This window comes from Lissotriton vulgaris, chromosome 7 (genome assembly GCF_964263255.1).
Source record: "Lissotriton vulgaris chromosome 7, aLisVul1.2, whole genome shotgun sequence".
NCBI classification, from domain to species: Eukaryota; Metazoa; Chordata; class Amphibia; order Caudata; family Salamandridae; genus Lissotriton; species Lissotriton vulgaris.
Genome location: NC_141695.1, coordinates 1,066,705,711 through 1,066,732,958, shown reverse-complemented (window position 1 = coordinate 1,066,732,958; position 27,248 = coordinate 1,066,705,711). Strand labels below are relative to the sequence as shown.

Below are 27,248 nucleotides of genomic sequence, written 5' to 3'. Positions count from 1 at the left end.
AAATGTCATTCAGGGCTGTGTGTTTGATGTATCAGGAATGCATAAGAGTGAGGCATTACAAAAGAAACCTGGCAACCAGCCCACACCTAATAGCAGTCTAAAGGCAATTTGGTGAAATGAATTAACATGCTAATTGCCAGGCTGTGGAGAGTGCGGAGGCATATTCTGCTTACGCGGGAGAAGCCCGCTTCAATAAAAAAAAAAAGTGTGGAAACGAACTTGGGGGGCGTGAGCGCGTGATTTGGGTCATGTTCTCATAGCACAATGGGTGATTATATCACTAACAGTGCTCCTACTCTATGGCTTTAAAGAGGAGTCGTGAGCCTTCACGTGTACTAAGGACGGTAGCTGTTTTTTTTCTGTTCATCGTCGAGCTACCGCAACATTTCGCAGCCTTCAGACACATTCAGCACCAGGGTGCTCTCCTTGCCTGCGCACTGTGGCGAGAGAAGCTGCGGCGGCGCTACAGTTTAGGAGAGTCGAGTCACATGTTTTACACATTTATGCGCGGAGAGGGATCCCAGCTTCAGTTGACAGCTCGCCTGGATCAGGGTAAATCGGCTGCAGCAGCTGCGGAGGCGCAAACACGCTTCTGAGGAACTTGTGCAAATATTAGGACAAAAGCCACGTCTGCCAACTGTTTGTACCAACTAGCAGCGAAGAGTGGAGGCAGCTTCGGAAAACTGCGGCGGTGCGAGCAAAAAAGCAGGAAGTTCACGGATGCCACACAGGAGCTGCATTCCGAGGACGCGGGCTCTGCAGGGCGCTGCCTCTGGGGCTTCGGCTAAACGCTGCGCGCGAGGGGCAGGCTGCTTTGGGGGACGTTGGTCTGATTGCCTTCCGGGTCTCCGGGGTCGATATTGATTGAGTGACTTGGGAAGCGGTCTCGATATTCCGCAGCTGTGCGTGTTCGTTCGGAAGGAGTGATTTGTGGCCACCTCTCCCGGGCGCCCGCCGTGTGCGGACTGTGGGCTCCGCGGCGCGCGCACAGGCAGCCCGATCACAGAGGCATGTCCGACCAACTCGCATTCATCTTTTTGACGTGTTGTCAAATGAGCGCTAACGGCTTGAACGAACCGTGTTAGTGGGCACCAGGGAGAGCGAATCTTAAACAAAGGGATTATTTGGTTTTCGTTATCTCCACATTGCGGATACCGGTGTTTCAGACAACTGCAGACCAAAGGACAGGGAGAGGCTGTCTGAACTCACCACACAACTGTGCTCGACGTGGCTTTAAAGAATGGGGAGCATGGGAGACTTCCATGTGGGACCCGTCCCCTTCCAAACATAGGGACAGAGAGTGAGGCTGCATGTCCTGGAGAGGAGCCCCAGACAGGAACATGTATGGTAATGTGCTGCTGAACTCCACCAGTGCCACAGAAGCCCACCTCATGGTGCAGACCAGCACATCCTACCTGGGCAGCACACAGAGGCCGGCCAGCTCCTCTGTGTTCTACATGTCCACAGCCAGGGTGCTGAAAGAAGGCGAAATCAACAAGCCGGACCTGGTCACCTATGTGGTCCTCTTCGTCTTCCTCTTCTTGACTGTGGTGCTGATTGTGCTCTTCATCAACTGCCAGCTGAGGAACTCCTCGTTTGCTTCGCTGCCCTATTACGACAGGTCACTGCGCGAAAGCAGGAACCCCTGGAAGACGCAGTCTGTCTGAGGCAGATGGGATAAGCCTGGAAATAATGGAAGTGGGATTCGTTGTGTGAGGTACTTTGAAGTGATACAGGTTGTTGATGCCTCTGGGTGCCGCAACCCCATTTGGGCTGTGAACAAGGATGCAATTATCTGTTCCAATAATGGGAATGCCTGAGTGTATTGAGTATCCATCACCTCTGCCTGCTGGGAAGAGTCTCAGACTTGAGCAGAGTAAGAACCAGGTGTATATAGTGCAGAATAAGTGTACATTTGATTTCCACTATAAATTGAAGAGGTAAACTCGATTTACTATTATTTTTCAGGGCGTATGCATCATGAGCCAATTAAAAAGTATTCAACAGTAGCAACCCATGCTTCAGTCAGCACATCAACAACAATGCCATTGAGCTTTACTAAGGAAAAATGTATACTTACTGAGAGCATTTGATGTATTCTTCTGACATAGGATTAATGTAGTTCCACTTTTCTGGCCACAGAGAAAAGCAAATGAAAATGTTTAATCAAATCGATCATTTAAATATGCGACCATGGTCTGCAATACCTTATAGTATTGTTTGTTTTTCTTTCTTCAGAAAAAAATGAATAAATTGCTAGAGCTTAAATGGAATTTTGGATTACATACATGGAGTGTCCCTTGCCCAGGGTCACCGAATCTAATGTATATTTTCCTTGGGTTAGCTTCACTTAAAGAATTTATGTAGGGGCCGACGGAGCAAACTCAGCCATGGTCTTGCATCATCAAAAATCAGAGGTTTCATGGCCACATTTGGAGAAATGATCTATGTAAAGCCCATTATCAAAATTCAATGAGGTGTTGAAAAAATATTTTTAACTAAAATGTTCAGTGTAGGTCATATTTATGGATGCCTTATTTCTAGTTGAGGTAGGAGCAGTGATGGCTGCACTATCCTTGCAGTATGAGACATATGTCTTGTAACACAAGAACCTCATAACCCCACAAATATGTAAATGATGTTCAACAGTGATGTATAATAAACAAGTATTTTAACTTAAACAGTGCTTCCATTCCGAGCAGGAACATAACAAACAATACTTCAATGGGTCAAAAGGTGATCTTTCATGGGGATCTGGAATGAGAGACATTTAGTCATACTCTCACAGATGATAACTTTGTCACATTAGCTCCCCTGTCAAGCAACTACTCCAAATGTCTAACCCTGCTGTTCGTCTCGTCCTGAAGATTTCAGTTCATGTAAACATGCTATCCGATTTGTATAGAGGATGGCACAGGCTTGGCTTCTGTCTTTCGATTGCATATTGTGCGAGCCTCTAATTCTTAAATTGCATGTCAAAAAGACTGCATCTCACATACATTCAGCCTTTTGTTGGCTGCAAAGCTGTATCCATGGATATGGCTGCATAGTATTCTGGTTTTTAACCATGCTAGGACCATGTTCAGAGTGAACATCTAATGGTAAATAAGAAATCCCAGCCCTCATGAACTGTGAGCTTAGGGTGCTGTAGCACTCACTGCACAAATGTTTACAGCTCTACTCAATACAGAAACCAGTGGGCACCATGAATCTGGTCATATACAATTATTTGGTCGAAACGAGGCAAACTAAACAAAGGGAACTCAAGTTCAACAACACTTACTGCACATTAAAATTTACTTTTTGATGTTTGTGTATTTTATTGTCTTAAATTCGAATCAGAGTTATTAAATATGAAATCAACAAGACTAATGACAGTTTTGGTTTTTAATATGTTTGTAGTATTGTATGGAAATCATGGGTGCATATACAAACTGTCAGCACTTTAAACACGCCAAAAGACTTTGAAACATTTAGAGACACTTCAAAATAGAAAATGCAGCATTTTACTACATTTCAGGGAATGCCACCTCTTGAAGTGCTGCTACCTGCAGAGGTTAAACCCTCGCATCTGCACTTCACAGCAGGATAATTTCATTGATAGAATATCGCATTCCAACCATGTTTTACATATAAACTCTGTAGTTATTCACAGTGAACATAATTTGTTTCATAAATGTGGTCACAATGCTATGCTTGGTCATTTATTTTTCAATTTTTTTTAAAAGCTTATGGAGTTAACAGAGAAATATGACTGCAAATAGTTATGCATCTTTCCTCGCCCATTTAAAAGTTTCGAAGATGAAATGCATAACGTAATACCAGCACATTAATGTATACTTGAGTATACTGAAGAGATATTTACAATTGGCCTTTTAAGGGCTGAACCATATGCATGTCAGTAAATCAGGGTGGTGCAGTCAATTTGTTGATTTCTACATGTAGAAACCAACATAATTTTGGGGTTAAATCGTTATTCATTTCTAAATCAATAACAATTGTCCTATTTGTAAAACTTTGCACTTTGCAGTTCTTCCTGCGTAAGTCCCTTCTGCTGTTAGAAAAAGTCAAAACTCTCCCATCTCTCCATCACATTGATTTAACCCAAGTGCCTTTCCAATCATCACTGCAAATATCAGATACATATATCTTGATGCGATGATGCGATTTTCATACTTGTGGTTCCTACCTCAAATCATCGCTGTAATTATCAGATGCATTTAAATAGAAGTGATGATGACACTTTTTCAGTTGTGGCTAGGTTCGCACCGGTCTATAAGGCAATGCGGCAGTGCCCAAAGGGCTGGTTTGACAGACGAGTGGGAGGCGTCTTTTAGGCTTATGATGGGCCTATTTTATGGTCTGGTGGGCTGGTGTTTAATGTTGATTTATCTGATATTACCACAAACGTTGACTGCATCAAGCAAAAAAGCATGCAGAACCTCTAAAGAGCTTGTCTTAACAAGTTTAAAACTGCTGTGATTTGCTAATAGAAATAGGAGCAACTTTTAATTTCGTGGCCAGGCCTATTTTCTGTCCCAGTCCGACCTTCATTGCAGCCTCAGCACCACGCGAATATTCTCTTAGTTCCACATTACTAATGAATTCCTGTGTTTGCCGAGTGGAAAATATTTATGCAAATCATGCATGAATTACATATGAGGCACAACCTGGACCAAGAGTCTGCTGTTAAACAAGTACAGTACGGCTGATTTGGGACTTCCTCGTTTCGGTAACTCTATGATTGCACAATGAGAGATAACTAACGGGGACTAAACCCAAATAAAATATGCCAACAAGGTGTATGACCCAAGAGAGATGGCTGCAGGGTGGATAATCCTATGTGACAGACGACTACCAATGTTGCTAATCTCAAGTGGCAGACGATTACCACTATGCATAAGCCCATGTGACAGATGAATATAAGTGTTAGCAATCCCAGGTGAGAGATGGCTATTAACATGGATGAAAGCAAGTGATCAACATTTTGTCTGTTTTTTACTAGTGTTAAATAGCTCAAGTTTTTCTTAAATAAGCTGAATACATAAAACACTCCCTAATTAGTTTCTTTATTTTCTTCTTTGTTTGGTAAAACCCTTTACACATAAAAAGAGTAGCAACACTAACATAAATCAGTCATGATATATATATATATATATATATATATATATATATATATATATATAGAGAGAGAGAGAGAGAGAGAGAGTGAGAGAGAGAGAGAGATATTTATATGCAAGAAAACACTCCCAAAGCCACCTAATCCCACGGACCGGCGAAGCAAAACAGGAGACGGACCACAGGATCTGGCCAAGCAGATCTTTTACTGGCACAGGTAAACAGCAATGACGCGTTTCGGACTCGTGAGCCCTTGATCACATGCAGACCAATTACATTTTTTCTTGTTTTTATAATTTGATACAAAAATACACGCCCCTCGAAACATACTCATGCCGGGTCAGATGACCATAGACATAGTAAAAATACTGTCCGAGGTGATTTCTCAATGGTACAGATAAAGCCAGTTGTTGGTTAAAAAGTGCAAAGATGCATTTATATAAATACATAAATGTTTAACTCATATTGAATACTAGCCAAATAAACACCCACCATTCTGAAACTGCTTCTGTTTGGAATCACATATATAACAACAAATATATTTCAGCATAAATGCATATAAACTGCATATGATCCCAAAGATGTAAACATTTGAATGGGTTCAAGATACTTCATGACAGGATAAATCCTAACACATAGTCAAATATCCATTCAAATGAATATGCATCATTAATGAATCCATTCTGAAGCAACAGCAGTATTTCAGGGAGGATCTGGTGAAGATAAAGTGCATAGCAATTTTTTATATATATTACTCGATAACACCTCTGCCTAATGTGCAAAAAGCTGTGCACAAAAAAGGGCAAAAATATGCTATAAAGTGCACAGTGTATGATAAATAAATCTGTATAAATATGTATAAATATAATTAACAAAAATCGGTCATTGCCTAAATCCATTGTTAAAAACACATAAATAACACATTTAAAAAAAAACAGTAATTCATCATATTTAAAAATGGTGCGCACCCCATGTGTAAACTGAGAGGACAACAATTCATAATATTTACAAGAGACTGCTGTAGTGATAATGCATGTGATAAGTAACAGGGAACCTGACTATCTATGAGGATACTAATGTTACAGAGTGAAGATGTAAAACACTTAAAACCCATTACATATAATAGGTATCAGGGAACCTGACTACCTATAAAGAAAAAACATACCTAAGCCTCATACCGGAAGAATTTGATACAGACTAAAGACAAATGACAACCTAGACCCATTACTTGGGCAACCACCGGTACAAAATACTCATAAGAAATTGTACATATCCTCCGTGTTGTTGAGACCATTCGGCCATTTACTGTCGAATTCTAAATTCATGGTTGTCTCAAGTTGCCTCAATTTTTGCTCTTCGTGGTTTGGGAATGGATCCCACCACAAAATAAGTTAGGCAGGCTACGTCATTGTTATGTTTCTTTTTGAAATGCCGTGCTACCGGATAGGCAGGGTCACTATGCAGGATGGCTCTGAGATGCTTTAAAATCCTGACGTGTACCTGTAATTATGTACTGCCTATATAATTCAGGCCACAGGTACACGTCAGGTAATACACTACAAACTCAGTCTTGCAATTGTAACTACCTGTGATCGGGATGTCAGTAGAACAAAAGGGAGTTTGGTAATGGGTTTTGTTAGTCCTAAATTTGCATGCCCTACAAGAAGAACATTTCCAGAACCCTGACGCTGGTTGCAGCCACATACTTTTCTGTCTCATCTCTGGGCTGCTTTTGTCTAGAACTGACCCCATGATGTTGGCCCTTCGAAAAGTGACCAACGGCATATTAGGTAATTGGGAACCCAATCCTGTATCCGTTAACACTATTGGCCAATTCTTTTTAATAATGGTTCTGATTTTATTTTCCCCATTGCTAAAAGCCGTAATCAATCTAGGGCAGTCATTGATCTCAGTGAGGGGCGCCACATTAATATCAACAACATCAATGCGGAAAGGGTTCAACGGAAAAAGACTTTCCCTAGGACCTGTGTTGGCTTTAATTAGCGCTTGATGTAGCATAGTATCAGAGCAGCCACGTGCCTTGAGTCTAGCATTCATCTCTTTTAAACACTTCTCAAACTCACAGGTGGAATTGCATATTCTTTTGAGACGTAAAATCTCTCTGTAGGGAATGCTACTGATGGTGTGTTTGGGATGAAGGCTAGTGGCGTGTAATGTTGTGTTACTGCCGTGGGTTTTCTGAAAAGTGTTGTTTCTAATCTGGCATTTTTAACAAACACCTTCACATCTAAAAACTTGATCTCATGTTTGCTGATGTGAGAAGTGAAGTTGAGGTTGAGGGAGTTGTTATTTATCTCTTTTAAAAATGTCAAAGCTTTTTCCTCATCCCCTTGCCAAAGAATAAAGACGTCATCAATGTAACGTAAATATTTTACAATCTTTTCATTAACCCATGCTTGGTGTTTGGTGTTAAGAACCTGTTCCTCCCACCAGCCTACTTGTAAACACGCATAGCTGAGGGAGAATCGGGATCCCATCGCCACGCCCCTTAATTGTCTCCACACATCTTTGCCAAAAAGAAAAAAGTTATTATGTAGACACCATTCAAAAAGACTGATAATGACTTTGTTGTGTTCGTAATACTCAACAACTCGTTTGCTCAGGAAATGTTCAATCGCCTTTAAACCACATGTATGTGCTATACTCGTATAGAGGGACTCTACATCTAAAGTTATCTGCAATATGTCATCATTCCATTCTAAATCCCCAATTTTTTGCAGGAAATCGCTGGTATCCTTAGCAAAGCTGGGCAAACTTTTTACCATGTCCTGCAAAAAAAGTCAATATATTGCCCAACTTGTTCACTTGCACTTTTGATCACCAAGATAATCGGTCTTCCTGGTGTTGGATTAATGCACTTGTGAACCTTGTGGATTATGTAAAACATAGGGAGAACAGGGAATTCATTGTTCATAAACTTGAATTCTTCCGTAGAGATTGAGCCTTCTCTGCGCCATTTGTGTAACAACTTGAGTAGAGTCTCTTTAGATTTACTATACTCCTTGTGAGTGGGTTTTTCATAGCAGTTGACATCCTGTAATTGTCTATATGCTTCTGTAATATAGTCCTTTTTCGGCCAGATGAAAACATTCCCACCCTTGTCCGATGTTTTTATCACTATTTCTGTATTACTACTTAGTGTTTTCATAGGGGTGGTATATTCTGCTTGACGATGATGGTATATTTTCTTTTTGTTGCCTCTGGTAGACCTAAATAGTTGTTTGATTTCATTAGTCACACAGTCGTAGAATGTGTCTACCGCATCTTTACTTTTGAAAGGAGTTATCCCTTCTCCTTTTTGTAGCTTATTTATTTTGCTTAATCTGGCTTGTGTACTTAGATTCACATCCGGACCAGAAGGCTGAGAATCAGTCGCGTCATTTAGATCATGTAGAGTTAGGAGAGTGGAAACATCCCCAGACAAAAGTTTTGCTCCTCCCATACATGTGACTGCAGAAGGATGAGTATCAGATTTACTAAACTCTTTCAACTTTTGTATGGAAAAGAATTTCTTTAATTTGAGTTTTCTTATGAAACAAAAGACGTCTATGCGAGTGGCCGCATAGTTGAAGGGTTGCTTAGGGCAGAAATTCAAACCTAGAGATAGCAGTTGTTGCTCTGCTTTAGTTAGCGTTATCTCAGATAGATTGATAATAGACTTTTCAATTATTGCAGTTTCCTCTGCCACGTTGATTTCGGCTTCTTTTTTTGTTGTTGTTTTTTGATTGTGCTTTCTTCTTCTTTCTCGTCTTTTTTTGTTTCTGCGGTTTTTGTTAGATTTCTTTGCCTCGGTCTTAGCGTTTGAAGTCTTTCCTCCACTAAAAAATATAACTCTTCCTCCAAATTCAAAATAGTTGCTGGATGTGAGATAGAATCTGAGTCTCAACTGGATACGCTGGTGAGGGATACAGAATCTAGGCTGGATGAATCGTCATTGATATTACTTGCTGCTATTGTGGATGTGTGAGGAGTTACTTTTTTGATGCCTTTTTCACTATATTGTTGATGTTTAACTGCGCTATACTTGCGTGCAAAAGTGAAGATTTGGCCATTGTCATAATCTGCCTGGTCACGTGCGAACTTCTGCACTTTTCTGATCTTTATCTTATCTTTATGTTTTTTCAATCTTTCTGCCATAGTGTCTTTCAGTTTTTTAGTAGCATCAGTCTTCTCAAACTTGTCTATTTCAGTATTCAGTCTCTCAATTTCCTTTAAAATCTCCATACGATCAATTGCGGCATATTTTATCAATATGTGAACCAAATTCATGGACGCTGCCAGATTACTTTGTCCCCATCCTTCAGCATTAAGTTATTTGGCTTGTCGAAGCTTGGTGCAAGAAGTATTCGCAAGCCTCTTGGCACTCTCCCTACATCAGCATATTTGGTTAGTGAGTAATGCTCCCACCACTTCGTAATTTTGAGTCATTTGTTTTTCTCTAAATTCTTATATAAGGTTTTAACAGTAGTATCCTCTTTAGCATCGTTGTTAATCGGAACTGTATTGGAACCTGCCACTGAAGCCGGTATGTTCCCAAACAGCTCCTTAGCCTCCGCCTCTCGTGCACGGACAGCTTCAGCAGACATGCTGTTACAAAACCTGTGTACTTCAGTAAGTAGCGCCGCTTCCTCACAGGCAGCTACACCCTTTACAACGCCGATCGCTAAACCTCCCCACCTCTGCTATGCCACAGACTCACCGCGTAGCCCGTACTCCAACCTTCGACGGGTCCTCCGACCCAGACATCGCTTGTTTCTTTGCTAGTATTCAACCAGAGTCTTCCGGCTGCGAAAGGGGGCGTCCACCGAGATTCCAACGAGGATTCCGAAAAAAGGGGAGATTTGATGGTGAACACCGACTTCTGGAGAGGGGGTCCCTTATCGGAAGCAAACCAACTTCTGAAGTAATATGCAAGAAAACACTCCCAAAGCCACCTCCAATCCCACGGACCGGCGAAGCAAAACAGGAGATGGCCACAGGATCTGGCCAAACAGATCTTTTACTGGCACAGGTAAACAGCAATGACGCGTTTCGGACTCGTGAGCCCTTGATCACATGCAGATCAATTACATTTTTTCTTGTTTTTATAAAGTGATGCAAAAGTGCACGCCCCCCGAAACAAACTAATGCCGGGTCAGAAGACCATAGACATAGTAAAAATACTGTCAAGGTGATTTCTCAATGGTACAGATAAAGCTAGTTGTTGGTTAAAAGTTGCATTTATATAAATACATAAATGTTTAACTCATGTTGCATACTAGCCAAATAAACATCCACCATTCTGAAACTGCTTCTGTTTGGAATCACATATATAGCAGCAAATACATATATAGTTAGGACCTAGTTACCATAGGAAATTCCGAACATTCTATTGGGAATAACTTTGGCGCCGATTGAGGGATCTGCCTGTAATTTTCCTTAGATTTGCCTTGCTGCGCTCCGCTCCTTCCCTAAAAGTTTCAGCAGGATTCGTCAAGCAGGGGCTGAGAAAAAAGGGGGGTCCCAAAACGTGTTTTCCCCATGTTAATTTCCATAGGGTCATTCTGACAAGGCTACAGCTCGAACGACTGAACGGAATTACACCAGATTTGGCAAAATGGTAGGGACTGGTATGCAGCAGTGACTTCTGTGTGTTTGGTGAATATCCCTCCAGTAGTTCTTGAGAAAATTGAATTTGAAAATGTTCAAATGGCATTTTCTATGGGACCTTTAGACACGGCTACAGCCCGAACGGCTGAACGGAATTACACCAAAATTGGCAAAATGGTAGGGACATGTATGCAGTAGTGCCTTTTCTATATTTGGTGAAAATCCCTACAGTAGTTGTTGAGAAAATTGAATTTGAGCAAATTATATATCTATATGTGCTCACCGTACGCAAACCGTACGCGTACAGTACGCGTATGGTACGCGTACGTGCGCGTACTCTTACGTGCGCGAGCGAGTTTCTGATTGGCTGGCAGTCGACTGTCAACATTCCAAACTATCCAAACCAGGAAGTGTTGGCCACCATCTTGTTTTTCAGGAGAACTGAGGCACAAGAGAGCCCAAAACAAGAGTGGAAAACACGAGAAGGGGGCAGGGTAGAGACCCCCCAACCCTCTAGCCCTTCTCAGGGGGTCCCAAAAGGACCCCCAAGGGCAAAAAAAAGAAGTAATAAATTCGAAAAAATCACGGGGTACGCGCACCGTACGCGTACCGTGCGCGTACCCCGCAATTTAAAAAAAAAATTTTTTTTTGCACTTGGTGGTCCTTCTGGGACCCCCTGAGAAGGGCTAGGGTTTCAGGGGGTCTTAACCCTGCCCCCATTTTGCGTTTTCCACTCTTGTTTTGTGCTCTCTTTTGCCTCACTTCTCCTGAGAAACAAGATGGCTGCTCAGGTGGTCCCAGAAGGATAATAACATATATAAACGTTATCCGCTAATAGAATTAACATTTACAAAATCTTTGAAATTTATTGAAAAAAAATATAGGTTTCACGCCTGATATAGTTAGGGATTAGCATTTAAAAAACCTTGCAAATTGACTGAAAAAAACATAGGTTTCAAGCCTTATATAGTTAGGAATTAGCATTTAAAACACCTTGCAAATTCACTTAAAAAACATAGGTTTTAGGCCTTATATAGTTAGGAATTAGCATTTTTCCACTCTTGTTTTGTGCTCAGGTGGTCCCAGAAGGATAATAACATATATAAACGTTATCCGCTAATAGAATTAGCATTTACAAAATCTTTGAAATTTATTGAAAAAAAATATAGGTTTCAGGCCTTATATAGTTAGGAATTAGCATTTTAAAAACCTTGCAAATTCACTTAAAAAACCATAAGTTTCAGGCCTTATATAGTTAGGAATTAGCATTAAATAAAAAACCATTGAAATTGCTCTTATATAGTTAGTTGTACTAACTATATTTCGCGCACCCGCAATCCACTGCTGATGATGTCACATATTACATCATTCATGGCATGGTCAGTGACATCACTGATGACATCACTGATGACATCTCAAATGACAACACTGATGACATCACTGATGACATCTCATTTGACATCACTGATGACATCACTGATGATATCATCCAGTGACTGTGCGTTTCTGTAAAGTATAAATATGTTTTACATATTGAAGAATGAGTGGATGTATAAGTGTCTGGATGAAGGATTTAGTAGGTGTGTGACTGACTGTATGAGTGAGTGATTAAATGTGTCTTACTAAATGCATGGGTTTGTGACTAAATGTGTGCATCAGTATGTCTGTTGTTGTGTAAGCTTCTGCATGTGTTGATCAGTAGCTATATGAGTGGCTATATGGGTTATTGATTGGTTACCCAAGTATTTGAATGGGAGACTGAGTGTGTGTGTGGGTGGCCACTTATATATATATATATATATATATATATATATATATATATATATATATATATATATATATATATATATGAGCGAATGTTTCCCCGTTCAGGTTATCCACTGGAAAAACAAAACTCGCACTCCACGTTGCTGCTGAATTATCAGGTTTATTTCGGCTGACGCGTTTCGAGCGAAAGCTCTTTGTCACAAGCCAATGTTTCACCACCAGTGGTCACCATTTAAAACAAAGTATTTACACAACATAGAGGTAGGACCGATCCTTCACAATTAACATAGAAAAAAGACTTTAAGGGTTCATTATGAAAGGCAGCCTCATTGCCATTACGTAAAACAAAAAACAGTAAAGAGGTGCAGTCATGTACATTTTCAAGTTAAAAAACATGAGTAACGTTTGCTTAATTTGTAATTGATTTACAGATAATTTAGGACCATAGACCATTTAAATTCATTGCCCAGCAGGGTAAGACATTTTTCAATACCAAGTGTTTGTGCCATAACGGCTGAGTGGCCATTTCTCCATGACTTGAACTAATCTATGGGTGTGAGCAGGAATTGTTCATTGGTACTAGCTATATACAAAAAGGAAAAAAAATATATAAAAAAAATATTAATATGGACAGTTGGAGAAGTTCTCAACCTGTTTGTGCCCAGTGAGACCTAATAGTGCTCATAGTTAGTGAGGTAAGGGCGGTAGGGTGATTGACGGCAAGTGCCCGTCGTGTGGGGTGAGAGGGGGTGAAAAAGGGGTTATTTACAAAAAAGAAAAAGGAGAAAAAAGGGAATTATTTACAAACGGATGCAGGCTGATTTTGGTTACTCAGACAGCCATGGTTCTATATATCTATAAGATGCAGGAAGATGGCAACCTGTATTCTGAGTAGGAGAACGAAGGAAGGGAGACCTAAAGGGGATCTACCCATAAGGGGGCAGTTGCTTGCCTAGAGCAGAAACCAGGCCTTACGTGAAGGTTTTCCAACCTGCTGACACTGGGTTGCGGTGGAGAGCCCTCCCCGCCGCACAGTATGTACAGAGAAATCAAGTATCACTTGTACAAGGCAAAACAGAGTCCAAGTATCTAAGTTGTACTCATCCAATGTGGACTGAGAGTTACTCGTCCTCATTAAGGCCGAATTGGTTCTTGGTGTCGAGGAGCAAGATGTACCTAGACTCACGCACTCGTAGTTGTTTCTCCCGGTTCCCCCCTTGGGGACTCGCTGCCACCCTATCAACACCAAAAAAAGAAAGATTATTAGCATTTTTGTCAGGATGTTTCAACCAATGTTTTGCAGTCGAGTAGCTCAGATCACAGTTTATAATTGCCCTGATGTGTTCTAGGATTCTCTTTTTCACAGAGAAAATCGTACTGCCTACGTACATTTTACCGCAGGGACAGACAATGGCATATACACAATAATCAGAATTGCAGTTGATAAATCTAGATATGGCGCCTGTTTTGCCAGTAGGAAGGGGATATGTTTTCCTGTTTTTACTTGTGCTACAGGCCTTACACCTACCGCACTTGAAAAAACCCTCTGTTGTTGTATCCAACTCTGTTGCTTACTTCCCCCCATGTAGCTGTTAACTAACATGACTTTCAAGGATCTAGATTTCCTGTAAGTCACCATGGGGATTTTGCTAACTGCTGTTCCTATCACCGGTATATTTACAACAAGGGGTGGTGAGGGACAGATTCTCTGAATTAAGCAGAAAGCTCTCACCCAGTCAAGAGATCAGGGCTAGATCCAACACCGTTTTTTAGCTCACTGCACCATCCCAGTTTCAGAACCTGGCTGTATGCAAATTAGTCTGTTCCTGTCCCAGTGCATGATGGGAACAGGGCAAACCAAACTACAAAAGCCAATTCTTACACTGGGAACTCAGACACTCTGTTCATCACCACCCCCTTTTCTAAATCGTTTTTGGCCACTATAGGTGTGGCAGGGTATACTCAGACATGAGTCCCTTTCTCACTGCTCCATCAGGATTCAAGCAAGCCGGGCCGAAGAAGGCTGAAATGCCAGAAACCGGTCCCCGGTAGCTTGTCTCCTTTCTGGTGAAGAATTGGCTTGGTAGTTTAGTCTGCCCTGTTCCCATGATGCACTGGGCCAGGGACAGAATGATTTGCATATAGCCAGGTTCTGAGCTGGGATGGGGCAGTGAGATAAATAACGGTGATGGATCAAGCCCTGATCTTTGGACTGGGTAAGAGTGGTCTGTTTAACTCAGACACTCTGTTCATCACCACCCCCTTTTCTAAATCGTTTTTGGCCACTATAGGTGTGGCAGGGTATACTCAGACATGAGTCCCTTTCTCACTGCTCCATCAGGATTCAAGCAAGCCGGGCCGAAGAAGGCTGAAATGCCAGAAACCGGTCCCCGGTAGCTTGTCTCCTTTCTGGTGAAGAATTGGCTTGGTAGTTTAGTCTGCCCTGTTCCCATGATGCACTGGGCCAGGGACAGACTGATTTGCATATAGCCAGGTTCTGAGCTGGGATGGGGCAGTGAGATAAATAACGGTGATGGATCAAGCCCTGATCTTTGGACTGGGTAAGAGTGGTCTGTTTAACTCAGACACTCTGTTCATCACCACCCCCTTTTCTAAATCGTTTTTGGCCACTATAGGTGTGGCAGGGTATACTCAGACATGAGTCCCTTTCTCACTGCTCCATCAGGATTCAAGCAAGCCGGGCCGAAGAAGGCTGAAATGCAAGAAACCGGTCCCCGGTAGCTTGTCTCCTTTCTGGTGAAGAATTGGCTTGGTAGTTTAGTCTGCCCTGTTCCCATGATGCACTGGGCCAGGGACAGACTGATTTGCATATAGCCAGGTTCTGAGCTGGGATGGGGCAGTGAGATAAATAACGGTGATGGATCAAGCCCTGATCTTTGGACTGGGTAAGAGTGGTCTGTTTAACTCAGACACTCTGTTCATCACCACCCCCTTTTCTAAATCGTTCCTATCACCGGGTCATTCTTGACAATATGCCAATGTTTTCTCAAAGTTTCCCAGACCCTGTCTGATTCAACGTTGTACTCTGTTATCATGCGTATCTCATTTCCTCCCTCTTTGGGTCCTGGTCTTTTAACTAGTAGGGAAGCCCTATCTCAGGATTCAGCTTTTTTGGTTGCTGCACTTAAGATTCTATCAGGATGGCCACGCTTTCTAATTCTCTGGGTCATGATCTTTCTCTCCCTCTCATAACTGGTGTTAGTGTTGCAATTGCGTTTTGACCTGATGAGTTCCCCATATGGGATGCTCCATTTGAGTTTGGGTGGGTGATGGCTGTTGGCGTGGAGGAGGCTGTTACCTGCTGTGGCTTTCCTATGTAAGGAGGTAGGCAGATTTCCGTCCTCCACCCTCACATGTACATCTAAGAAATCCATTTTCTATTTGTCAATCTTGTGTGTGAAACGGAGGCTGACTTTGTTAGAGTTCAAACCCGTGAGGAACTGGTCTAATTTAGAATCACTCCCACCCCAGATCATAAAAACATCATCTATGTAACGGGTCCAGAAGACCACATGTTGTGTCAGGGACTCATTCGCATCGCTCCATACAATCTGTTCCTCCCACCATCCCGTCATCATGCATGCGTAGCTTGGCGCAAAGCAACTCCCCATCGCAGGCCCAATCACTTGCTTGTACCACTTGTCATCATAAAGAAAGAAGTTGTTCTTAAGGCACAGGGTCAACATTTCAATTAGCATATTCGTCTGTTCATAAACAAAGGCTGACCTGTCTCTAAAAAGTGTTTGCAGCATTGATGCCATCCTCCTGTTTTATACGGGTGTAAAGAGACACCACATCAATGGTCACTAGTACAAAATCAAAATCTTCCTGCCAGGTGATACCTTCAATTTTGTTCATAAAATCTGTACTATCGCTGCAGTATGATGGGAGGCTCAACACGTAGGGAAAAATAAATGAGTCTAGGAATATTGGGGTGTTCTCTAGAAGACTACCATTGGCCGAAACAATGGGCCTAACTGGGGGGTTGATCCTGTCTTTGTGGATTTTCAGTAGCATGTAAAAACATGCTACAGTTGGAAGTTTTTTGTATAGGAATTTGTGTTCATGCTCACTCAGCAACTTCTGCGCTTTCCATTGTTCAATATTACTGTAAAAGTAAGTAGCTGCTTCATCATATGCAGTTCTGTTAGACTTTTCATAGTTGCCTGGAGTTGCAATGCCGCCAAAAAACCAAAATCTGCCGAAGAATCCTCCAAGGTCTGTGGGCAAAGCGACTACAGCGTCTGTAGCGGCTTCGCTATCTCCGCAAGCAGAGCCTTTAAACAAATCTCAGGCTGACGCTGCCGGTAAGCCTTTGATGAACGCGAAGGTTCTCCCTCCCCCGGTACCAGCAATGTTGAAAACTCGCGGAGGTTCTGCAGCTAAAGGTCAACAGAGCCCTGCTCCGCTGAACTCCTCAGGCGCCCCCATAGCTCTGCTGTTGGTCACCACTGTGCTTGTAACCGGTAAGACAAAAACTACCCTAATTGCATCTTCTTCCGATGTCACCCCCAAAAACATCGCTGGGAGGGTGCTACAAGTTCACTGGTACGGGCAGAAGAAGAGGGGTGTCTGTAAGCTCCGGGGGGCAAGTGGCATCTTCTGAGTCTGCTCTGGTTCCTAGTTCCTAGGCGAGCGGGATTGTGGGAGATGTAGTCCCGGTTCCACCAAACATTGTTCTTGATGGAGAAACAGATATTTTTTTCTCTCTTTCTGAGCATACAGGGTCTTCTGCTGACGAAATTGGACTGGATAGAGACTGGTCGGATGAGGAAGGCAGTAGTTGGGTGACTGGCGCACAAACGATGTCTTGAACAGCATGGGGCTCCCTACAGTTCGTAAGCTACCTCAAGATGCTGGTAATTGTTTAAACTCTGAACCCCTTTCCTGGCACTATTCATTTTCTGCTCATCCTGGTTTACAAGATAATTCTTCTTTCCCAGTCTCAAATGTTCAGGATCCTAATGCTAATCTCCCTCCAGGTGAGATGACATTAGCTATACTATACCAAACGATAATGGCCCATTGGGAGGAGACACGGCAGGAGAGCGCCCGAGCACAGGGGTCATGTGGCAGAATACAAAATTCATTGCGTAGAGTGATAAAGACGTGCTCGGACATTGCAACTAGGATTAAAGAGGCAGAAACCCGGATTTCTACCCTTGAAGATGAGGCAGTTGTCCAAAAATCAACAATTGACGCAATTCAGTCCCAGAGGCTCGACATCCAAACGAAACTTGTGGACATGGAAAATCGCGCGCCGAAACATTTTAAGGGTTTTGGGGGTGCCAGAGGGTTGAAGGGTCGGACACCCGGCAATTTATTGTGGATCTCTTTGCAGAGGCATTCCCAGAAGTTAAGGAGTGGGACTGGCAGTTGGAAATCCAACAAGTCTATTGCTTTCCTTTTAAACTTAATCCACGGTATGGCCAAACCACTAACAGACCCCGCGCTATTTTAATTTGTTTTCAAAATTTTCTAGCCAGAGAAAGAATTTACGATCTGGCCAGGCCAGATAAACAAAGATCAGGGCAGGGCTGACAATTTTTTGTTAGGCCAGACTTTTGCCCAGCTATGGTTGAACGGAGGTGGCAGCTCCGTCAGCTTATTGACCCTTTTCAGTCAAAGGGGAAGCAGGTTTTCTTGCTCTTCCCTGCCAAACTTAAGATTATTTATCAAGGCCAGACCAGATTCTTTGAGTCCCAAATTCAGGCGAAACTTTTTCTGGACTCATTGTGAGCTGATGAAGTATTTGTAAATGTATGAGTACGATTGTACAATATAATCTTTTCTCCCTTTCTCTTTGAGGGATTGTGTTTCTGTAGGGGAAGTCATTGAAATTGAAATACGGCATTGTTATTCTCCTTTTCTCACACCTCTATGGGGGATATCCTACATTTGTTGAAAACACAACTGTTCTTTTTTTGGGGGGGGATTGGCGGTGACTCTGAGGAGGGTCTTTGCTCACACCATCTTCTCCATCACCCTGACTTCGGTCCTGTTGCCTAGATTGGGGGTGGGGATGGTGGTGTGGGGGTGATGGGTAGGTGGTAGGGTTGGGGGGGTTTGCTGGGGGTTGGGGGGAGGGGTGGGGGTGCATTCAAAAAATCAGCTTGAAATTTTTGTTTTGTTATGGCAATCATGTATTAAAACAGCGAACTACTTCAACTGTGATGCTTATGTATATGCACTCTAATGGCGTCAAGTAAAATGTATATAGCTTCATGGAATGTCTGTGGTTTGAATAATGGCAAGAAGCAGGCTTTGCTTTCTCGAATCATTCAGGGTCTTCGTTTGGAGGTTGTGTGTTTGCAAGAAATGCATGTACCCTGGAATAATCGAAGTTGTTTAAACATTCCTGGGTTTGACTTAGTAGCATGTTCTCAACAGACTTCCATGATAAGAGGGGTAGCCATACTGTTAAAACGTGGAGTGGGTACATGTGTAAGATCTAAACAGGATACTGCAGGGAGATGGGCACTTGCTGAGCTTTTGATTAATGGCACATCCTTCACGGTATGTACTGTATACAGCTCAAATTCTGACCCTTCAGTTTTTGATTACTTAAATGTAGAGTTGGCCTTATGGCCACACCCGGTGAGTCTCTGTGGGGATCTCAATATTTTATTTATCTGCCAGTTTTAATTTGGTTGAAGGTCAGAAATATGTGGGTCTGAAACCTAGGGTCTTCAGGGCCTTGCAAGCTTTGGTACAAGAACATTCAATGGTAGACCTCTGGTTTCATCACTGTAAAAATGTAGATGGTTAAACTTATTTTTCAGCCCCCCATAAAAAAATGGTTAGTTTCGATTTTTTTTCTTTGTCGGATCAAATCGCAGATAGCACTTCAATTTCGATCATGCCTAGAATCATTTCAGATCATAATCAGTTAAATATCAGTTGTACTTTAAAAGGTGTAGCAAGAACTCCAAGATTATGGACGTTCGAGCGAAAATTATTATTGGATAAAATGTACATAGATCATATGAGGGTTTGGATAACTGAATTCCTGGACATTAATAGAGGTTCAGTCTCCAGTGATGTTCTGTGAGATTCATTTAAGGCCGCAATTCGTGGCAAGACCAAAAGTGTTTCATTTCACCGTCAGAAGTTAGTCCAAACACAGACTAATGAGCGCATTGACGAATTACGCCGGGCAGAGATTCAGCTCACTAGTGCGATCAGGGATGGTCACAACATAGATTCTATTCAATTGTGGGTTGCTTGCATTAAGTCCTCGCCAAGCGACTTCAGCAGCGTGGGTTTAGCTAATCACATTGTTAGGATTCAAGATACTCGGGGGCAGGTCCACGACACTCCTGAAGGAGTACTAACTGTTTTTTTGGAATTCTATCAGTCCTTGTATACTGAGGAAGTCAGCGACCTTATTATAGATCAGGAATTTGGTACCTTTGTGGCCGACCTCAATACGTGTAAAATCTCTGACTCTTAGAATTCCCTTCTGGCCGTTCCCATAGGGTGGGACGAGGTGGAAGCAGCGCTAAATTCTCTGGCTAAAGGCAAAGCAGCTGGGCCTGAATTTATTCCACTAGAATTCTATTCCACATTTCGGGCAGAAATTCGTGAAGATCTCCTAACAGCTTTTAGGAACGCTCAGCTTGGGATTACTCCGGATTCTTGGCATTTGACAACTATCATTTTGATTAAAAAGAAAGACAAGCCAGAGTTGGATCCAGCCTCATTTCGTCCAATTTCATTCATCAATACGGACAGCAAACTATTTTCAAATATTCTTGCTGCCAGACTTGCATTAGTCATATCCCCCCTGGTTTCAATCCGTCAGCACGGATTCATCCCGGGAAGGGATACGGCGGACCATGTACGTCGAGTTATAGCTTTGCTGGACTGGGCCCAAGTCACAGATTCTCCTCTAGGGCTAATCCTATTGGACACCGAAAAGGCGTTCGATAGGGTTGCCTGGGGGTTTCTGTGGAGGGTTCTTCAATGGAAGGGCTTCTGTCCAAGTTTTATACATGCTATACAATCACTGTACATTACCCCCTGTGCAATGCTATCTATATCAGGTCTCCTTTCAAGTTCTTTTGAAATTGGCAGGGGCACTAGACAGGGGTGCCCCTGTTCACCCCTGTTATTTGCCTTATACATTGATCCGTTTATCAACAAAATAGAGTCTTCTCTAAATATAGCTCCCGTCAAGATTAATGTGCACAAATTTAAAGTATTGGCGTATGCCGATGACATTGCTGTTTTAACTACCAATATGTCATCTTCATTTACAGCTTTACAGAGGTTGGCAGATTCTTACGGTCAACTCTCAGGGTATAAGCTAAACATTCAGAAAACCCAGGTTATACAAACTACCAATATGGGTCCTTTGGACGCGCCAGTGGTTCAAAGTGCCAAATATTTGGGGGTTGAAATCATAGCAGCAGTGGCGCTGCTACCGGAAATAAATATTTTGCCAATTATTGAAACAGTCAATGCTACTTTGAGTAGACTGGATAAGTTACATCTTTCTTTATTTGGTAGGAGGAATGTTTTAAAAATGCTTGTTTTACATATGTTTTTGTATATGTTTAGGACAATTCCTCTGAAATTTGCTCAGACCAGTCTAACTCGAGCAGAAAGCTGTTACAACAGGTTTCTGTGGGGTTATCATTCCCCTCGGAGGGCGGCTAAGTGGAAGCATTTACCATTGAATAGGGGGCTATTGAACAGGGCTGACAATTGGTCAGCCCTGCTTCAACATCTAGCTGTACCTCTTTTTGGGGCAAGCTCTTCAATTTCACCAGCTTGCTCCCCCTCTATTTTTGAGATAGGGCTGGGCGATGACGCCAAAGGGGTCCTTCTCTCGGTGCTGGAAGCCAGCAATTATATAAAAAACAAGTTCAAAGTGATTCAAACAATGTATTCAGTTTGGAGGAAAATACGACAGAAATGGGAAATTCCTAATTATAATTTTCATACACCTTTGGCGGCTGCTAGGTTGCTACTTTCTATTTTTCAAGATTTTGTCACCATTAGGTGGAGAACACATGGTATTTGTATTTTGGGGGATTTAGCCTACGGTGGTAATATGGCTCCTTTTTCACTCTTAAAAGAAAATTCGGATTAGGTACCAGATGATCTTTCTTCTCAAAATACTAAACTGGATATCAAGCTAGGTAAGAGTGGCACCGATATTTCATCAATATTGGAGTTAGCTAACTCAGTATTAATTTCTGGGAGCTTATGATCCCGAAGTTATATGGCCCTTTTTGAACTTTATTTCACCCCAGATAAAATTTCTAAATGGAGGGGTGCTAGGGGTCATGGATGCCCAAGATGTGGCCAATTAGCTGCTAATGACGTTCATATTTTTCACATGTCCGAAATTGGTTTTGTTTTTTCAAGCTGTTCCACTTTTCATTACTAGCGCTCTCAAGATTCCTGTGCTTATTTCAGCTGAGTTAGTTATAACAGGGTGTGAAAATGGTTGTTTGTTTACCAGATCAGCTCATGAAACTGCTTTTCTTTGTATTGCTATGTCTGTAATTCGTTTAACTATAACTTCTGAATGGATTAACCCTATTCCCCCAACTTTTGTTAATTGGAGAGCAAGGATCCTAGCTCTTCACAATTTGGAATCAGCTGTGTTTCAAAGAGGGGGGAAGAGGAGGCGAGAGAGGGGGTTGAAAATATGGGCTCCATTTACACATTGGTTGCATAACTGAACGCCATGAATTTGTTGAGTTTGTTCTTTTTCTTTTTTTGCATATTGTATACTGTGTAAATATGCTTATTCTTTATATTGTTTAAGGATTGCCATAATATTCCTTTTTTTATATGATATTTAACAAAGTACGTTGTCAAGCTGAACAGTAAAAAAAAAACATTAAGAACAGTGTAAAAACATCTGCACTTGCAGTTCCTTGCAAAAATAACTTTAGTACTGACAGCCCAGTGCTAAAGCAACATTTGCACTGGCAGTTCAGTACTAAAACGACATTTACACAGAAACACCAGGGTTAAAATATTTGTTTCCACATAGGATCCAGTCCAAAAACAATGTTTATACAGAAAGAGCAGTGTAAAAACAACATCGTCACTGACAGTCCAGTGCAAAAGCAACATTTGCATTGGCAATACATTGCAGAAACAAACACCTGAAGTGGTCCGAGCGTGGGCAGCATTTACTCTGACCAACTGGCACAAACAGCTCCTCTTACAAACTTCTATAAAAACAACATTGAGCCAGCATGTTTTTAAACAATTTTTTAACAGCAGTTGACTTGTGTAAAAGTGTCCTGAATCAGTGAAAATGTTGTTTTATCTGACCCCGTGTTCAGTCTTTTCAGGAACAGCCTCAGGAACCACATTTAGTTTGGGGCAGAGTCAAAGCCGGCAATGTGTGTGCCCAGGAAGCCTAGTGATGCATTGGCGAGGGGGATGTGTGAACTCACCCCGCCCTGAACAGCTAGTGGCTGCTGCAAGCAAGAATTAGGCTGTGCTAACTGGTTGTAACAGAAGTGGCACATGTGTACTCTGTGGGCATCATTTAACCAAAGAGAAGCCCACGTGACACAAAATAAGGGAAGCTAGCCTCAGCAAGCAGATTGGGGCTGGGCACACGACACACTGGATATTCTTGGTAGCTCCACGGGACATCCAGGGTCAATGTGGGCCGTGTCCCTTTGCTTTGGCCTCTGCTGCCGCTATTTTCCTCTCTCATCTACGACTAAACCTCACTGACTGACAGGAGTGTGGTCGACAATGGTCACAAGTGAGCATATCGTTCCTCAAACGCAGTGGATTATGGGTCAGGTTACCAGATGACTTTACATCACCCAGGAAACAGAGCATTAGTTTTCACTTACCAAACTAGTATATTCTGTGAGTTGTGGTTTACTTCAGTTGATCTACTGGAACTTCACAGCTGGAAACAATGAATCGTCGAAGAAACATTCCAGTGTGTGGAACTGGGTCCTTGGCAAGATGATCTTATTTTTTTAAAGACACATACACAGCGATGCCAACCTTCAGTTCTCTCGAAACAGAATGTGAAAAATTAGCCTTAAACTGTCTCTCGGTATCTGACTGGGACCGATAACCATTTTGAATATTAAAACCTGATGAAGTAATTACAGGTGAATACATGTCAGTTCGGCAAGTTAAATGAGAGCCAGGCGGTTCTCTTCTGCACCCACACGAGTTCATCAAATTCAAAGGCCTCCTCGTAATTTGTAAATTGTTTCCTACTAGTAATTATTGGGGAGCTGCTCGGGGTATCTCAAGGAAATGGTGCTTGTGGGCAGCCCCCAATTTGTCGGAGACTAGGCCGCCGCGCAGCCGCACCGTTAAAATCCAGTTCTAAGTAAAGGTAAAGGCAGGCCCTGCACAGCCCCTGCCCTTCTTCCAGCCCGGTAGTGGCTTTGTACTTGCACTTGCACATCGTCACTCGGTGATTCACACACTTCACTTCATGCATATGAAGTGGACTGCGAAGTGAGCAACTGAGTGACGAGTCCAAGGCCTGCCCTGAGAAATCATGTACCCAGCGCCGGGCCTGGGGCACTGCAGCAAACCAGTAAAATGTCACTGCCCACCCGGCCCGGGCCAGGACATGAGAAGGCAGGAATAAGGAGGGCAGGGACCAGTGCACTGCAGGGCCGCCCGGCCGCCCGGCCACCCAGCCCTCATCCCCCTTACATAACCTGGGACCAGGCGCGCAACACCCATTGAACTCACCGGGCTTCAGCCCCCCCGTCGTGTGTGGCAGCCCGGGATGAGACCGATCCCGGGCACACACAGAGCCGCACCCGAACGTTTAACAGGTCTTTAAAAGACCATTTGAATGTTAATTAGGCCTTGCACTTGTTTCACCCCTTCTAAGAGCCCCTGCAGCCCCACTCTGCCTACTGATTAAAGGTTCAGCCCCCCCCCCCGAAATTTTTTCTTAGCCCCCCCGAAATTTGGCTCTAGTTGCGCCTCTGCCTGGGACAGACTTCATGTGGAGCTGGAGCTACCGCTCCGATGCTGGTAACTGTCACATGACGCCACCCACAAGTCCATGCCAAGGCCCACCAAAAACAAAACAGCATTGGTAATGTAATGGCTTTTGGCTCTTACTTACAGTTACTGCCCTGGTAGTGGTAAGCGGGTGGGCAGGCGGACGGGCACTGGCCTACCTGCCTGCCTGCCTTCAGTTATATTAGATAGGCGGCCTAGGCCAAGCTGCTTACTGCACTACAATGTCATCTGGCTAACTGCCTCAACCCAGTACTGCCTCATCATCAGTCTGATGACTCTGATGGCAAAGACGTGTGCCATGCGTGGCATTTTGAAAAAAATCTGTGCACGCTGTCTGGCGCACAGCCTTATCCTGTCCCCCGCAGAACCAAATCCAGCCTCCTGACCAATCAGTGTCCCGCTCACCGGAAAGGGCCGCCACCTAAAAGCAATTTCAAAATGCGCATCCGCATTGTGACCGTCACTCACAATCTCATCTGCATATTGGATTCACATTCATTCATGCAGTAAATAAATTGAGTCGTACGGTCTGAACCAATATGTGATGCGCTGAGTCAGGAGTGAGGTCATTTAATTTTATTTACTGTCCAGTCTACGTCTACGTGCGGGGTGCATGCCACATTCACATTGCTATATGATTTGCAAAGTTGCAGACATTTGGTGTTACAGTAGACCCAGCCCTCATAAATAAGTGCTGGTGAAAAGCACCGGAAAGCACCCGCACAAATTAAGGACCGCTTAGAAATGACTTACCTTCGTCTGCTTCAAATCTGTACACACTGTGTAAAAATGCAAGGACGTGATGATAATATTGTAGCAGAAAGGAAAGCAAATAACCTAAAGTATAATTCTATAACGTACTTTGTTTTTCTGGCATCTTATATTATTTATGAACTAAATTGATAGCAAAACAATGAGGCAAATTGACTTTTTTCCACCATATATTGTGAATTGTTTACATTTAATTTTCAACAAATCTATATTATTGTGTTTTGTTTTGAAAATTGGATTGCGCATCTCTTACCCTTTGGCACTTCATGTTTTGTGGCTTCAGAACACATTGGGGACGAGGGGGGGGCATTTCGAAACTCTGAATATTATACATTATAAGACTTTTGTTCTAGGATGTAATTAAAGTGAATCAAGATAGATGAAACATAAACCCCTGCCATCATTTATGCTCTAAATCATGGCTTTGCTTACACTATAATTGAGGCAGTATGTCACACATCACATAATTACCATAGGGACAGTTGTTACAACATAGGTGTCTTCAGATAGGACACTCACGTATAGGCACTCCTTCTCTTTCGTTATATATTTGTGAATACATAAAGTTTACATCATGAACAGGCAAATCTATATGTTTATTGAAAGATATAGTAACTAGGATACCTCCATCAGATAGCTACTGCCTTATACTCTAAGTAGCATCATTTGAAAGAAATAGAGCAAAAGGAATTTAGGGCCTGATTTAGAGTTTGGCAGAGAAGGTACTCCATCACAGCTCCTGACGGAATGTACCCTCTCTTCCAAAACTTTAATCCCCTGGCCTGAAGCATACTTTGACCCCATGACAGAAATAGCATTAGATAGAGTTATAGCAATTCAACTGACCACCTGATTTGAAATGTGCGGTCGCCTGACCAGTTTTGACTCTCCTTCACCTCAGGGTAAAACCTGGAAGTAAGGGATAGTGAAAATATTTAAATGACCCCCACTACATAGGCGACAACTCCCATGGTGTTGACATCATTTGTTTATATATTTTTAAAAACAACCGCCCACTTTGGGAGTTTAAAAAAAAATCAAAAACATGCAGTGGCGGGCGGCAGGGATTGGGACAGGGGGGTTGGTGAGGGGGGAGAGGAGGTAAAAATAAAAAAGGTACCTGATTACCAGGTTTCTCCTCTGTCGTCCTTCGAACTGGAACAGGGAAGCAGAAAGTACCCAGCTCCCAGGCTCCCGTGAGCCAATCACAATGCTGCAATGCAGAGTTGTGAGTGGTCTGAGCACCATGGATTGGCTCTCAGCCAGGAAATGGAGGCCTGAGCATGTTCTCAATGCAGGCTGTAATGCAGCCTGCATTGAGAACAGGGAAAGTGTGTAGGAATGTTTGGCTGGCCCTCTCGGCCGGGCCAAACATTCATGAATGTGAGTCCAAACCACTACTACTCTGCCCTGCTCTGTAAGCAGAGCAGCCCCTCCTGCCCACTAAGCTGCTGCAGCAGGGAAACATAAAATGATAAGAACAACGATTTATTATCATTTTATGTTTTCTTTATTTCACTGCTGCAAGCAGTGAGGCGACGCTCTTCCACCTTAGCGGAGGAGCCGCCACTGAAAGCATGTTTAAAATTTGAGGAATGTCTGTCAATTTGACTGTACCGTCCGTCAAACTTTTAACCCATTGCCAGGAACAGCCATGAAGTCGGTTCCTGCTAATGATTAGAAATGTTTGGAAGGGGGTGGACAACTCTAAATGCACAGGATGGGCGCTCGTCAAGGTGGCAGAGCATTTCACTACGTCACTCTGACGGATTCCAGACCATACTCAACACTCTAGACCAAGCCCTTACTGATGCGAAAGACTGGATTTGGTTGGCATCATCTAGTTGGATCCAATTAAAAACAAATATGGAGTAACTGCTGTTTACTTGGAATCCAGATGACTACTTTCTAAAGTATTTTTCATGGAGCAGACATTGCTCCATCATACAAAATAGCTAAGAACCCAAGCA

General features: G+C 42.7%; 1 protein-coding gene across 2 annotated transcripts in view; it reads left to right on the top strand.

Moving 5' to 3' along the window:
* The first annotated feature begins 350 nt into the window (after nt 1-350).
* SMIM32 (small integral membrane protein 32) overlaps nt 351-27,248 on the top strand; it is a 105,881-nt gene continuing 78,983 nt past the window's right edge. Inside the window, exon 1 of one of the 2 annotated variants that reach the window (XR_015297260.1) lies at nt 351-1,717. Coding sequence is in view for 1 of the 2 variants with exons in the window: in XM_086928849.1 (XP_086784975.1) it covers nt 1,311-1,667 (357 nt within the window). In the remaining variant the exon portion in view is untranslated. Of the gene's footprint in view, nt 3,369-27,248 lie in introns of those variants that run through there. The other variant, XM_086928849.1, reaches the window with a different exon arrangement.